Here is a 15,318-nt window from a genome sequence, read left to right as displayed (position 1 = left end):
ATGTTGGATGTTTGTCAGCTATCAGAAGCATTCTTTTAAGAGTTTGAGTTGAGATAAGCCTTCATTGTAAACAGAAATCAATTACTGTAACAGTTAAAGACAAAAATCTCTTACCAATAGCCTTCCTAATAAGCTAAGCAGCAACTCTGCAGCTGGCCATTCTGGTTTATTGACTGTGGAAAGAAGATCTTGAATAAAGTTCTCAAACAGTGGCCTATAATCTTCTTCCCCTTGTTTACTACCACACCTGTTTAAAAGAACATAAACTTGGTAAGCATTTTTAAAAGCCATTTAAGCTTTTCTTCTGATATTAACAAAGAAGCCCTATGCTTTAAGAGATAATGAGTTTTATGGAATTGTAAGAAAAGAACTTTTGAAATAGTGAAATTTTTGAAGAAAATAATATTTTATTCAGTTAAAGATGAACAAGTTGGACATTTAACACTCCAATCTGCACTGCAGGAAATGCTGCTAATCCAAGATAGTGGGCTTTTGTTCCCAACATTTTATTTATTGTTTTAAAGTCTGCACAAATAGGATGGACAAGGCTAAATTAAAAATCTAAAGCTGGAAAAGTGCATTTAGGAAATAATGTGCGTACACTCCTAGAGCCTGGCATGACTCAACCCATTTTCATAAAACACCTCAGTACCCACACTGCACAAAGGCTAAAATCAGAATGAAAAAAAAGAAATAACACACACTGTCCTGCTCATGTTTCCCTGGCATGTGAGAACCCTAACTTTAATGATACCTGAAATATACAGAAGGGTAAGGGTGCCAGTTAACATCATTTTGGCTTAGCAAAATTCATTTGATTAAAGCCTTGGAACTTGACAGAATCTCCTGTATAAATGCTTAGACTACTTAGCCATACCATAAAGAGACTTTTTTTTTTTTTCTGTTGACCTATTAATAACACCAGCTTCATATAAATGAAAATATTTTAGGCTTTTTCTTTCTTAGTCATTCTGATGACTTAATATAGTAGTATATTTCACCTCTTAAATATTTAATCAGATTTTTCATTTACCCTTCAGATGAGTAAAAGACACCCAGTAAAAGGATCCTACATAAGGTGTTAGACTGATTTTAAACCTATAAAGAACTCTGCATAATTTCTGTTCCATAGAAAAAGTTGTCCAGACAAGTAACTCTCTTAGGAATCTATAAAGACTAAAGCTACAAACATCTGTATTATGGGTATTTATCATTGTGATCAGTTTTGTCTGAAGCTGTGACAGACTTTCCTCTGAGTTTGTTTTATCAACATAATAAAGAATATTAAAACAATACTTACTTCTTAAGGAAAATAGAAAGGAAGTTTTGTGCTGTTCTCATGGCTGTTTCATACGAGTTAGTAATAAGCACATCTTGATCCACCTAAAAATAACAAAATTCATTTGCCTAACACTTTAACATACTTAGAAATGTGATTTACATATCAGCATTTTTCATATAGTAAAAATTACAACAGGCATCCAAACACATCACTTGATTACTACAGCACCATCGTAAGACATAAAACAACGAAGAATTTCCTGGCTGTTTAAACACGGCTTTCTTACTTTTTTGTTCGATTCCTCCTCTGAATTAGAATCTTTTTCTGCTGATGGTAAGTGCACAACACATTGAATAAGCTGCAGAACTAGCGCTGTTACCATCTGAATATACATAGGCTCTCCATCAGTGTCACTGCTGTTTAACCTGTTAATATGAATATGATAATATTAATACTAAAAAAAGTAAGGATAAGATTTTTTTGGTCCTAAATAATATCTTTCTAAAATTATTACTATAGTGAGAAATCTGTGTTCTAGATATTTCCTTATTTGCTTCTTCTGTGTTCAGTGACAGACTCAGACTGACAAAAACAGCATCATCCTCAACAGAGGGAAACTGAAACTGCCCCTCAATGGCCACCTGAAGCCCGGTGTCAAAGCCTACAGAAACATTTAACACATTAAACACCTACATGCTAAGGGGCCTTCTGGCAGGCTTACTGTGCATAATTCCACAACAGCTTTCTACATAGCAGAAAAAAAAACATAAATAAGAAAAAGCGTTTATTACAGGACAAATTGAAATGCATTTATCAGACAGCTGTGTTCTCATTGTGCAGGTTTTGAAACATCAGTGGCTAAAAAACTGCTGTGAGTTACAAAGCTTATAAGAAATTAATAGTGAAGCCTAAATTCCTGTCTGTACAAAACTGTAAATGCTACCAAATTAGCAATCTATATTAGTAATTACCTGAAGTTTCTCAAACTCCTCTTGCTAGTTGGTAGTCTGGCCAGGGAAGTGAAAATTTCTTCCAGTATTAACTGCCTGTGTTTTTCATACCTAGAGAACACCTATTTAACAGCCACGGGATTGATAAATATTATTTAATGTTAAATACAATAGAACAATACAATAGAACATTATTGTTGAGTTTATATCAAAAATTATAAATGTTAACATGCACTTAAAATGGCATTTAAAATAGTATTACATATCTCGTTTTCAATGCATTGTTTTGCTTTTCACAGAAAGCAAGTCTTGAGAAAAAATACATAAAAACTGTTTTTCAAATACTGATTTTTTTAATTTAACTGACCCAATTTCTATTTAAAACGCTGTATTCTTTAAAATGTCAGTGACATGTTTAAATAATGATAAAGGTAAATAAAGAAAACCAAACTAAGATATTTCAAGATGAGAAAGGAAAGATGAGTGTACGGGGGTTTTGCTTACATTTTAAATCACATGCACAATTAAATTAATTTTCATTAGTACATTATTTGTTACTATAAGGTACTCTGCAAATCAGAGAAGCTCAGGTACACATGCAGGAGCATTGTTCCTAGCAAACCAGCAAAAATACAGTGCATGTAAATGCCATGAAGTACAGGAGCATGAAATATAGGAACGCAAAATCTCTAAAAATACTTACTGCAGTTACTAATTTGATGGCACATAACTGTAGTTCACTGACATTTTCTACAAAGAACGGTGTTATTCCCATGGATGATACCTATTAACAGAAATAAATCAGGGTAGGTAAATGGTCTAACAAATTGATATCTATGCAGTTTAACAAAGCAGCCTGTATGTTCACCAGATAAGGTATATGCCCTCTCACAATATGTGTTACTTCCAATTATTTGCAAATCAAGTTATTAAAGCACATCTGAATACAAACGTGTTAAACTTCAAAGTGTACAACAAAGCCAGATTTGAACATTATATGCTTTTCTCCTTGGGATAATTTAGTGCACAACATAAACCAGTCTGATATGAATCCCCAAAAAAGTCAGTTCTAAGTTCACGTGTCATTGAGGCAACCACACTTTAAAGTCCCTCTGTGGGGAAAAAAACAAACACACACTGTTAAAATTTACCTGAAGAATAGTTGTATCAGTAAGAAGCTGTATCTCTAGCAACTCTGACAAACTGCTGACAATGTCACAAACTTTATTATACAACATCACTATAACCCTTTGCTTGTGGGTGGAACACTTGGCACGCTTTGCTTTTGAACTTAAAACACCACCTAGAAAAAAAAATCATTATTATTTTAAAATGCTTTAATTAGAAAGGTGATCATTTTATCAAAGAAGGTCCCCAACAAACTCCAGGACAACAATTTTATAAATACAGTTGACAGAAAAAAAGAATCTAGTAGCACCAAGAGGAAAACAACAATTTCATTTGACAGATTAATTTTTCATAATGGTTTTCTAAATTCTAGATCCAAGATTTAGGAACCCACATCTGAAAGTTACATCAGAACAAAAAAGTCTTATTAAAACAAGACCAAAACCAAAAAAAAAAACTGCTCAAGGCTAAATAGTTTTCACTGAAATAAATCACCATGTACATGACGATTCTGACTATAAACTCATTCACATTTATAAAATGTATACACAGATAAATGTATGATTATAACTGCTGTTCTTGAAGTAAGTCATGACCTTGGTAAAAATTATTCAGAGAAAACATGCCATTCGCTGCTATTTTACTCTACATTTTCCACCGCTCTTCAAAAATCATATAAAGGCTCAATTCAGTGTGCTGGCTGTTATGGGAAAGAATTGTCAGTATAAGATTTATAGACAAAAACGTCACAACATTTAGTAAAGTCATATCACTTGTATGAGCATAGGATGATGTGCATAAATTTTTTTTAAATCTCCTAACATACTAACCTCCATGAGGATCCACTCTATACACAGGGTCATACTGAGGATAGAGAGTGTTCTGCAAATGAAATTTTGTGTACTGAATAACTCTCTCTATTACATCCTCGATATATACAGCTTTAGGCATATTTGGTGAGGTCATAATATTGATAGCTGTGAGACAAGCATCAGCAGACTTTGTCACTCTCTCCATAATAAGATCTCTCCATAACCTCTCTTCATCTTCAGTGTCATTGTTCTGTAATAGGCAAAAAAAAAATAAGGCAGTGTGAGCAAAAAGTCTATTTTTTAATCTTTCTGCCATGTAACTAATATTTAACAATAATATTTTTAGTATACATACATACAAGCACATACAAGGATTTAGGAACATTTAGGAACAAAAAGCAGTTTGTTCTATAAATTTACTTAGCAAAATGCTTGTGGAATGTCCTCTCTAAAATGCAAGTCCTCAATATTCCACTCTATTCTTCCAGTAAAACACTAACAAGTTTTCTGAACATCATGAGTGAATGCTATGAAGAGATTTCCAATTTCTCCTCATAAGGCTAATGCACTTTTTGCCACAAGAGGGAACCCCTACACAAAGAGATCACTACAGTCCTACAAAACAAGTAAAAATAAGATTTTCTCCACTTTGCAGTGGAGACAACTTTAAACTATTTATCCCTATATAATCCTGAAAGGGGTTTAAAAAGAAGTAGTTTTAAATCTTTACTACTTTTTTGCTCATTAGTATTAGGAATAAATGATCCCACAAACCATTCTCCCTTTGAATGCCCTGACATGAAGACAGGACATATTCACTGCACTTTAAATACCCTTTGTAAAAGAATGTAACCATAGACTTCACCAGTCTTTTTTTATTTGGCTAATTATTGCTCACTCTTTAATTGAAGTTTTGTCTCTGAACTGCAATCAAGACTATTTCATTAGCTCTCAAGCCTTACTATAGAAAGTTAAAAGGAAGAAAATGCTTAAAAGGCATCTACATGAAGTTTCAATTAGGCTGAAGCAGAATAGGAAAACAAGATTTTTTTCCACTTTTTGTTTATTACTAAAGATGTTCAGAACTGCATTCTCAAACTTCAAAGAGAACAAAATATCTAGATGAAAATACTAAAGCACAAATGTCTCAATCTTTCTCATTTTCAAGTTCAAATGTATAAAAATAAATAGATACCATATTTCATCTTCATAGAAACTTCAAAAACAAACACAGTTTTAAGTATACCAAATGGAAAGAAAAAAAAAAACTAAAAAAGTAAACTTGTTAGTTTTGTTTATGCTGATATGATACTTCGAAGTGTAAGAGCAAACCCAACTATAGCACCTTCACCATTCTTGATGCTACAGGGAAGAACATGCTCTACACAAAAGGCATGTTTTCTTCTACTTTGTAAGGAAAGTTTTATGAATATGTAGCAAAGAAATTTCAACTTGCTACAGCTTATACCAGTTACCATTAATATATCTGGAAGACATATTTTAGTATAGTAAGTACTATAATATTTAAAACTTGCTTGTTCTCAACACATCTGCTCGTCAGTTGTACACTACAGTAAAATATGTTTACCACAGAAATTGAAAAGAGTGTTCATCAGTCTTTACCTCAAATACTAAAATTTGACAATCTGCATCACAAGCCTGTTAAATCAGAAGTTCCTTACACGTACACACTTCCCACTTGAAACTAAATGGGATTGGAACAATGTGAAGTGATGCAGTTTGAAACTCACATGGTTAAGTAATGTCGAAAGCTTTGATCCATCTTGAATATTCTTCTCCAAAATATTCAGGACCTTTACTGTTTTATCTGTTGAGAGCTAAAACAAGAAAACAAACCCATCAGACAGTGACAGGAATGTAAAGGCTTGCAAATTATTTTAAAACATTTGCATAAGTGAAAAATAGAACATGGTATGTAAGTCTGGCATTACATGTAAATTGTGAATACTTTGAAACAAGGATTGGGTCTTGGCTTGCCCAGTTTATACAATAGCAGTGACTGAGAATGTTGATAAAACTAACTAGTGAAACAGATTCAGCAATAAAATTCCAAAGAGCAAAATCCATAAAAACTTATTTAAGAACACCTGTCAATAGCATATATCTTTTATGCTATTGATCCTAAAAACTGGAATTTATCAAAGTCAAGTATCAATGACAAATTTTAGATGGTTCTACAGACTTATGGAGAAACAGAGCGGACTATCTGTAATATTTTAGCACTAACCCACAGGAAATTTGTTCTTAATAAACAGCTTCAACTTTGAAAATGTTGCACATTGATAAAAGTAGTAAAATGCTTGCCTACAGATTTAACATTAAACAATTGTGAGACTACGCAAAATCTGGAAAGGACTAGCTTCACTCATCTAGATACTATTGATGCTCACCTCTTGAAGCAACGTACATATAGACCCACATGTTGGATGGATGGATGGATGGATGGATGGGTGGGTGGGTGGGTGGGTGGGTGGATAAAAAGTAGGAAACAAAGGCAAAGACCTAGAACTATCAGGAAGTAGAAACACTCAGATTGAAAACATGCTACAAGAAAGGTTGTGAGGTTGAAGATTATTGTAATTTTAGATTTAAAAAAGTCAGAGTCATTCAGTGGCTTCATGGACAATTCACAGAAATAGTAAGTGGCATGGCCAGGCATAATCAGAGTTTAACGTAAAACTGCCCAAAGCAAGAGTTCTGGAAAGAGCGCAAGAACGTTGTTTCTAGAGATGTGATACCAACAGTTTGCAATGACAGAAAAAAATCCCTTGAAGTGAAGTCCATAAGAGATATGCATCCTATAGAAAATCATTGTTACGCTCACTTGCAGCCATAAACCTTCACACTGATGGCCTACATTGGAAGGAGTGGTGTGGAGCTGGGTGGCGTGCAGTGAAGGATTGACTTTGCCAGCAGGCTCCATTTTCCCCTACATGGAAGCGTTACAGCTTGTTGTGCTTTGGGGAAAACTATTTTAAGGTTTACAGCTCAGGCATGTTTGATATTGCTGAGAACTTGAGTGCCTTAATAGATCATGCAGTTTATCTTAATACCTACTTCACAGCAAAGCCAAGTACCTCATACTGTGATATATGGTGCTCTGACACTGCATCGATGCATTCAAAACAATGTCTCAGCTCTAGTAAAAGTATCAAGAAGCAACAAAGTGCAATAATTTCCACCAAGGTAGCAGAAGAATGACTGTTTATAGTATCAGTCACATTCACACCTGAAGAAGGTGGAATGTTATTTATGGTATCGATCACACACATCTGAAGAGGGTGGAATGTTATGACAGAGTTAGAGGCTATAAGTATGTACCTTGTCCATAATGCCCATTGCCTTAATTTTTGCAGATTCGCTACCCAGCTCACTAAGCTGATGTTTTCCCAGTAGCAACTCCTGTGGAATCTCATCATCGTCACCTTTAAAAAAATAAAACGTAAAGAAAATTAACAATCATCTTTCTAAAAAGACATCAAAGAAAGCAGTGTTTCATAGCCAGGACGAAATAGCCAACTGAAGAAGACCTGGTAAATATCTGATTTTCCAAACATCTATCAGCTCATAGTTCCATTTAGTGAAGACTGATGATTTTTGCTTGAGTTATAGTGGACAAGGAATATTACTGAGACTCAGCGTCTCGGCCATGAGCCCGCAAGTACTCTGGCGCTCAAGTTGAACAACCATGCTCTGTTAGGGCAAAGCCCACAGCACATGCAAAATTATGTGTCTTCCAGATACTATGGACAAGAAAACCATAGTATGTTAGTGTTGATTGCAAATATACGCATAAAGAAGGTAACACCCTAATGACATTGCAAAGAAACACTCTTTCCACCCAGGCACAAAATTGTTTGTCCTTTTAATACTTATGTGTCTTTCGTATTATGCAGGGAAAACGATTTTCTTCTTGCAGCAGCAAGTGAAATGGAAAGGTAAAGCAAACAGGCATAAACACCGCATACCCTAGTTATGTACCACAAGCAATTAAATCACACCAAAAAAGGAATATTGAAAATATTGATTTTTTTGTTGCCTCTTCAAGCTATAATACAGTAAGTATTTTGAAAAATTCTGACATATTACCAAAAGCAGTAAAATCCATGTCTTCCAAATTTTCCAAAATATTCTCTATTGAAGCAGCAAACCTTTTGAAAGTCGAAGAATCCATCATTTCTGGAGGAAAAAAAAAAAGGAGCATGTATAATTATCTATGAAAAAGAAAAAAAACAAACTGTAAAAAGAAAATACAACTTCAAAAGATTACCTTCAGGTGTTAATTTAGGTTCATAAGCTTTCCTTTTCTTTTGTTTTTCTTTTTTCTTCATTTTTCTAGCCACTAATTAAAGAATGAAAGAAATAATACTTTTAAAAATTGATTTTGTTTTTACATTTCTTATGCTTACAGTAAATAATGTGTGCAAAGATGTTTATTTTAAAATGCTCAACATATATTTTAATGCTGCACTAGTATTATGGAATGAAGAAAGCTTTTATACTGATGAGTTACCTTCACTGAGGCTCGGAGGAGGAGAATAATCATCCATGTCAGAGTCGTCAGGACTGCGATTACGGTAACGACTGCTACCAGAAGTCCTCCTTCCTTCATGGTAGTGACCGCTTTTCCTATGATCACCAGAACTTCTTCTGTCATGTTCTTCGTACTCCCAGGCTGCATCTCTATCCTTTTTATGTCTTTTTCGAGAAGCTAGAAATGAAGGGCATTTTCATTTTAGGTACAAGACTTACACTTCTACAGCTCAAAATAATTCATTTTCAAATTAAAACTAAATCCTGTTGTACAAACGCATTTTGAACATGTGAACACATTAAAACAACAGTATAAAATTCTGTAATGGCATTGCTCTAATAATTCATTTTAAATAACATAAAACTGCAAAAACTGCTTTAAACTGGCAAAAAAAAGGGCAAACATTTCAAATTACCAAGTTAATGAGCATCTGTCCTTTTAAACAAAGTAAAGAAAGCAGAACAGATCAAAATAATTTTCCTCCTTTCCCTTAATGAAATGATACCAAGCTAGTTTCTTCAATTATCTAGACTGTGGCTATAGTAGGTGCCCAAGTTCAAGTTCAGTTTTATCCATCCAATGCAGCAAGTTCCAATGAGACTTGATGATCTAATTTCTTAAGGATATTCTATTTTGCCAAGATACCTAAAAATTTGCCTTGATACATATTGTACAGAATTCAGTGTATTCAGTGTACATATTGTACAGAATTCAGTTCGGCAGGAGCTTCAGCCTCTGAGCCAGACAGGGCATATATACCACAGGAGGTAAACACAACCAGTTTTCAGTTGGGACCAAAATAAACTAGCAGAACTGAACAGTGAAGAAAACTGGATGAATGTGGTACAGAGAAAGAGAGCTTTGATGAAGTTAGACATCTAGGGGGTGGGGAGGAAGTCTTTACTGTTTTTAAAGACAGTCTTGTGCCTTGAAGGGTAACGTGCTAAGATTTATTAAAAATTGAGGAGGATATATTGTTTCATCCATGAATTCATCCAATCATCCATTCTCTAAGATAACTAAGCTAACAAATAAAATATAAAATACAGAACTTGCTGTGAAGATGAAAATAGCTCCAAAGCATTAAATTCTAAACTAGCAGATTTTATTATTTCTGTGAACTCACTGATATCAACGCTAGCACGTGTGTGTGTGTGTGTGTGTGTGTGTGTGTGTGTGTGTGCATGTTCTCCTCTATCTTACCAACAAGGGGAATGGATTCAAGGAGGAGAAGGTGGATATGACAGATTAACAACTGGCTGTGCCACTGGTCTTGGCAACAGGGTTTTGGCTTCTATGACCATGGGACTCTGTTTGATGACTACCAGCTAGTGGGCAATGGTGGGAACCACCTCAGCAAGAGGGGCACACGTCTCTTTGCCAAAAGGCTGGCCAAGCTGGTTAGGAGGGCTTTAAACTAGGCAAGAAGGGGGAAGGGGAGTGTCACACAGACAGGGCAATCAGTACCACGCAGCCAAAGTCAGTTGGCATCCAGCAGGAGCATGGTAGTGGGGAAGTGAGGATAGGATATGATTATAGACGGTCCTCTTTCACCCCTCCACAGTGCTGCAGGAGCTGGTGGTTGTCATAGCTAAGCCGCTCTCCATCATCTTTGAAAGATCCTGGAGAACAGGGGAGGTGCCAGAAGACTGGAAGAAGGCCAATGTCACACCAGTCTTCAAAAAAGGCAAGAAGGACCCAGGCAACTACAGGCCAGTCAGCCTCACCTCCATCCCCAGAGAAGTCATGGAATGGCTCATACTGGCCGTTGTCTCCAGGCACGTGGAGAACAAGAAGGTGTTCAAGAGTAGTCAGCATGGATTCACCAAGGGGAAATCTTGCTTGACTAACCTGATAGCCTTCTATGATGGAATGACCAGCTGCATAAATGAGGGGAGAGCGGTGGATGTCGTCTATCTCAACTTCCCCAAGGCTTTTGACACCGTCCCTCACAACATCCTCCTGGGCAAGCTCCGGAAGTGTGGGATAGATGAGTGCACAGTGAGGTGTCCCCCAGGGGTCAGTCCCTGGTCCAGTCCTGTTCAATTTATTCATCAATGACCTGGATGAAGGCACAGAGTGCTCCCTCAGCAAGTTTGCTGATGATACCAAACTGGGAGGAGTAGCTGATACCCCAGAGGGCTGCGCTGCCATCCAGAGGGACCTGAACAGACTGGACAACTGGGCAGTGAGAAACCTCATGAAATTCAACAAGGACAAGTGCAGGATCCTGCACCTGGGGAGGAATAACCCCAGACACCAGTACAGGCTGGGGACTGACCTTCTGGAGAGCAGCTCTGCAGAGAGGGACCTGGGTGTCCTGGTGGATGACAAGTTGACCATGAGGCAGCAGTGTGCCCTTGTGGCCAAGAAGGCCAAGGGGATCCTGGGGTGCATTAAGAAGAGCATCTCCAGCAGGTCGAGGGAGGTGATCCTGCCCCTCTACTCAGCCCTGGTGAGGCCACATCTGGAGTATTGGGTCCAGTTCTGGGCTCCACAGTACAAGAGGGATGTGGAGCTGCTGGGGAGAGTTCAGCGCAGGGCTACAAGGATGATCAGGGGCCTGGAACATCTGCCCTATGAGGAGAGGCTGAGGGAGCTGGGCCTGTTCAGCCTGGAGAAGCCTGAGAGGGGATTTAATCAGTGCATCTAAGTACCTCAAGGGAGGCAGTGAGGAGGATGGTGCTGGCCTCTTTTAAGTGGTGGCCACTGACAGAACTAGAGGAAATGGCTAGAAACAGAAGCATCAAAAGTTCCACAGGAACTTAAGGAAAAATTTTTTAACAGTGAGGGTGACAGAGCAATGGAACAGGTTGCCAAGAGAAGTTGTGGAGTCTCCTTCTCTGGAGATCTTCCAAACTTGCTTGGACGCAGTCCTGTGCCACGTGCTCTAGGTGACCCTGCATGTGCAGGGGGATTGGACTAGGTGACCTCTAGAGGGTCTCTTCCAACCTTAAGCATTCTATCCAACTCTCTTTGAGTTTTGAGAGACTGTATATTGGGTTGTTTCTGAGCAAACTGACTCCAAGCACTTACACAAAACTGTAATAGTCCTTTCTAAAACCCCCAGTTTACCGAGAAGCATATGAAAGAGGATATCATACATGCTAGGATATAAGCTGTAGTCACTCTAGGCTCAAACTAAATCATTTTTTTCCACTCTAATCAAAATAAAAAGTTTTGAACCTGAGGTTATACTGGCCTAAGGAATGAGTAATTATATTGCAGAGTATTGTTGTTCCCAAAAGCAATTCTAAAAAAAATATCATTATTCATTCCTTCAGTGATTTCCAGACCAAATTTGTTTATTTATTATTTAGTTCAGAAACATATAACAGTTTTCGCTGGTTTCTTCAGCATCAAACTAGGAGGAACAGATTCTGTAGCTGATCCCAGCTACAACTTCATGAGAAGGGCAACTTCCAATATTTCTTTTCAGTGGAAACTTAAACTAACCATTTGTCAGTGCTGCATAACTACACAGATTGTGTTGGCTCTTCAAGGTAAATAAGATGGACACAGAAACAGCTACTCAGAATCTAATCACTGCTCTACCAAGTATTATTCTGATGTCATTAAGACTGACTGAAAAGACAGTTTTAATAACATTTCAAAAATTATTAATTTCATATATAAAGAATATCCAGAATATAAATATCCAATTTCCTTCTGAAGGTTACCAAGCATTTATGCAAAAACCCATGTAGAATTTACAGTATGAGATGGATTTCCTTTGACTAATTTTAAATTTCCTATCATTATTTTTTTGCACTGACCCATCTTCATGAGTTGCTCAAAGAAATTTATCTCCTACAACAATCACTTTTTATATACTTTTCTAAGGCATAGTTTCAGTCATACAAAATAGATATGAAATATGTATTTTTATAACAGTACAAATCTATTTAGTTTGTTTGACATAAATCATCACATTGTCTCTTGTTTTCAGTTCAGTTCTGCAGTACCTTTTGAGAGATAATATCATTTCCCTTTAAAGCAGATGTCTTCACTGAGTTGTTCAGAAACATGTTAGGATCTCTTAAGTTGACATAATGAATCTAGTCCCTTGAAGCATAAAATTATTGTGATTTTTTCCCCTTAATTTCCTGTATTTAAGAATTTCAGCAACTACTGTCACTAATGGCTATATTACTAGGACGCTCCTGAAATTTCTAAGAATCCTCTCCTTTCCTAACCAAATTAAGCAATTTTGTTTTACTCTTTATTTCCCTTTTCTTTACTAATATCAACAGCAGGGGATGTTACAAAGTAAACAGAGATTTTAAGATACAAACCTGAAAGAAGCAAATTACCATTACTGCTTTGCCATATTAAGAGCTGCAGAATGTCACCTCAAGATCTCATACTGACAGCAAAATCAACATCATTTTGGCAGTATTTTAAAACAAAAGGAAACAAAAAAGGGATATTCTTTTCTGCTTCTTTGAGAAAGATCTAAAATCAATTACAATTTTGTATGTGATGGATGTAGAAATACTACATATCAATTAAAGGAGAACTTAAAAATCAGGACCATAAAATCTCTTTTGGAGTCTAAGAAGAAGAACTTTTTGTGTTTGATATATGTTCAATATAAAGTTTATACAAGCAAAAGCAAAAAAAAAATTAAACTAAAAAAAGAAATCATTAAATGAGCTCCTTTTGGAGGTTAACAGCAGCAACGTCTCCTGTAGCATTGTATAAGTAACACAGTTAACGAGGTATTCACTCTGAAGTGTTTCTTTTCAGTGTTAATTGAATTCCCATGGATACAAACTAACCATATTCTTAATAGCATGTAGGAAATCCCTTCTTAACCTAGCTGTATACAACAACTTATTTTTTTCCTAACACACATGTTCATTACCTGATGACACCACAAAATTCTGAACCCATGCTTTCTCTATTCCTTTGAAAACACTTAATTCAAGTCCAGTATCAGGAGCAAACGCCACTCTGAGAATCCATCAGAAGTAACTGGCAGTTTACCCAGCAATACACCAGGAAAACACTAGAAAAAAATGTTTGAAGAAACTTCTAGACAATAATATTCTCAAAGTATCACACCAGAAAGATCCAAGAGTGGCTGATTTGCTTTTCTTACCAATGAAATTAAGTAATGATTTTTAATTTTAAATTGACATTTTCTTTCCATAGCTTTGTATATAAATTTTCTGAGCTGCTTCACATGGTATTTCCTTTGATCTGATTGTTAAAAATTTCATAGCACAACTATAAAAAGAAAGATATAGGCAGTGGCTTCCCATAAGGTAAAGAGAAAATTTCATCTTGAGTGTGAACTGTAATTAAGTGCCTTTTTTTTTTTTTTTTTTTTTAATAAGAAAGTTACTTGGCCAAGTAGTTGCCTAGACACCAAATTTATCTTGTTTATATATGATTTAGGTTAGACAAAATATATATGTATATTTATATATATATATACACACACACACGCCTTTGGTAAAAGCAAAATATTAACCTTCTTTGGCAGTAGAAACAGAATTATATTCTACTTACATTCAAAAGCTTCTTCACTGTCATTGTCTTCATCAGAACTGATCTCAGCGTATTTGGGTTTCTCATTAACTGTGCTACGTTTGCGCTTGTTCATTTTCACACGTTCACAAAGTGGCATGGTGGATTCAATTTCTGCCAGGAGCTCAGGAGGCAACTCCTTTAGCACTGACTGATCTATGCTACCTATTAATGGAGAGTAAGAAGAATACATGTGAATTTGAAGATAATAAAAGGACCCAAGAGTTTCCTTTCTCAGGAACTGCTTACAGTACATCCACCACTAACAATGTCACAGCAAAGTATACACATATGTATTTGACAGCTCTTTCTACAGTTGTATACAGTGGTCACACTGCATCTATAAATTAACATAATGTATTGCACATATATCTCCTTCCATGAAAATTCTTTTTATTAAGCATATAAATGGAACAAACACAAATCAGCGCATTTCTTTTGTAAAAATACATCCTTGCTCCACTTCAAAAAATTTAGTCTCATTTCGGTTCCTTCTCTCATTCTGTCGATAGTGTTTTTTTTTCCTGAGAGTGTAGGTTTCATTCTATCTCATGATAGTTCTCTTCATTCCAAACATATTCTCTAGTGCATGCACGGCATCAATTTCCCCTTTACCAGTAGGTAGAGGATATTCTTAATATCCTTAAATAAAAGCCAAATTGCTGACATCTCAACTCTGCTTCAAGTCGTTTCTTTCTCCTACTAATACTTCCATAATAGGATTTTTGCATAATTTTGTTATACAACGAAGTCGAAGGTTTTTTGTTTAATAGAGAAAAACAACAAACTGGAAAACATCACTTTTTCCCCGGAAGCATATGGTTAGACAACATCTCACCATTCTCATCACATTTTGCAATTTATACTAGCCCTGTATAAAGTCAGTCTTCCTAATGATCTCCAAAATTTACCATGAAGTATTTTGTAAGTGACAGCAAATTGGTTCAGTGTTTCTTTGGGGTTTGTTTTGAAGTTTTATCTTTATTTACCAGACAGCCTGTTACATAGATTTCAGGATTATCTGACAGAACTGTTAATCTTTTTCAAAAAAGAACA

The 15,318-nt window shown here is 36.0% G+C and overlaps 1 protein-coding gene across 1 annotated transcript in view; it reads right to left on the bottom strand.

Moving 5' to 3' along the window:
* Positions 1–15,318, bottom strand: part of NIPBL (NIPBL cohesin loading factor) — an 82,201-nt gene that overhangs the window by 19,452 nt on the left and 47,431 nt on the right. Inside the window, exons 10-22 of the mRNA XM_088534390.1 lie at positions 14,245–14,427; positions 8,707–8,904; positions 8,464–8,535; positions 8,283–8,372; positions 7,515–7,618; positions 5,924–6,010; positions 4,191–4,422; positions 3,384–3,535; positions 2,936–3,016; positions 2,254–2,354; positions 1,569–1,707; positions 1,301–1,383; positions 115–247 (exon numbers count right to left, since the gene is read on the bottom strand). Of these exons, the coding sequence (XP_088390516.1) occupies positions 115–247; positions 1,301–1,383; positions 1,569–1,707; positions 2,254–2,354; positions 2,936–3,016; positions 3,384–3,535; positions 4,191–4,422; positions 5,924–6,010; positions 7,515–7,618; positions 8,283–8,372; positions 8,464–8,535; positions 8,707–8,904; positions 14,245–14,427 (1,655 nt within the window). The remainder of the gene's footprint in view (positions 1–114; positions 248–1,300; positions 1,384–1,568; positions 1,708–2,253; positions 2,355–2,935; positions 3,017–3,383; positions 3,536–4,190; positions 4,423–5,923; positions 6,011–7,514; positions 7,619–8,282; positions 8,373–8,463; positions 8,536–8,706; positions 8,905–14,244; positions 14,428–15,318) is intronic.

Source organism: Tinamus guttatus, unplaced genomic scaffold (assembly GCF_059628265.1).
Source record: "Tinamus guttatus ecotype Peru unplaced genomic scaffold, ASM5962826v1 Tinamus_guttatus_pri_ptg000549l, whole genome shotgun sequence".
Taxonomy (NCBI): domain Eukaryota; kingdom Metazoa; phylum Chordata; class Aves; order Tinamiformes; family Tinamidae; genus Tinamus; species Tinamus guttatus.
The sequence above is the reverse complement of the archived record's forward strand: the minus strand, read 5'-3'. Positions and strand labels throughout refer to the sequence as shown.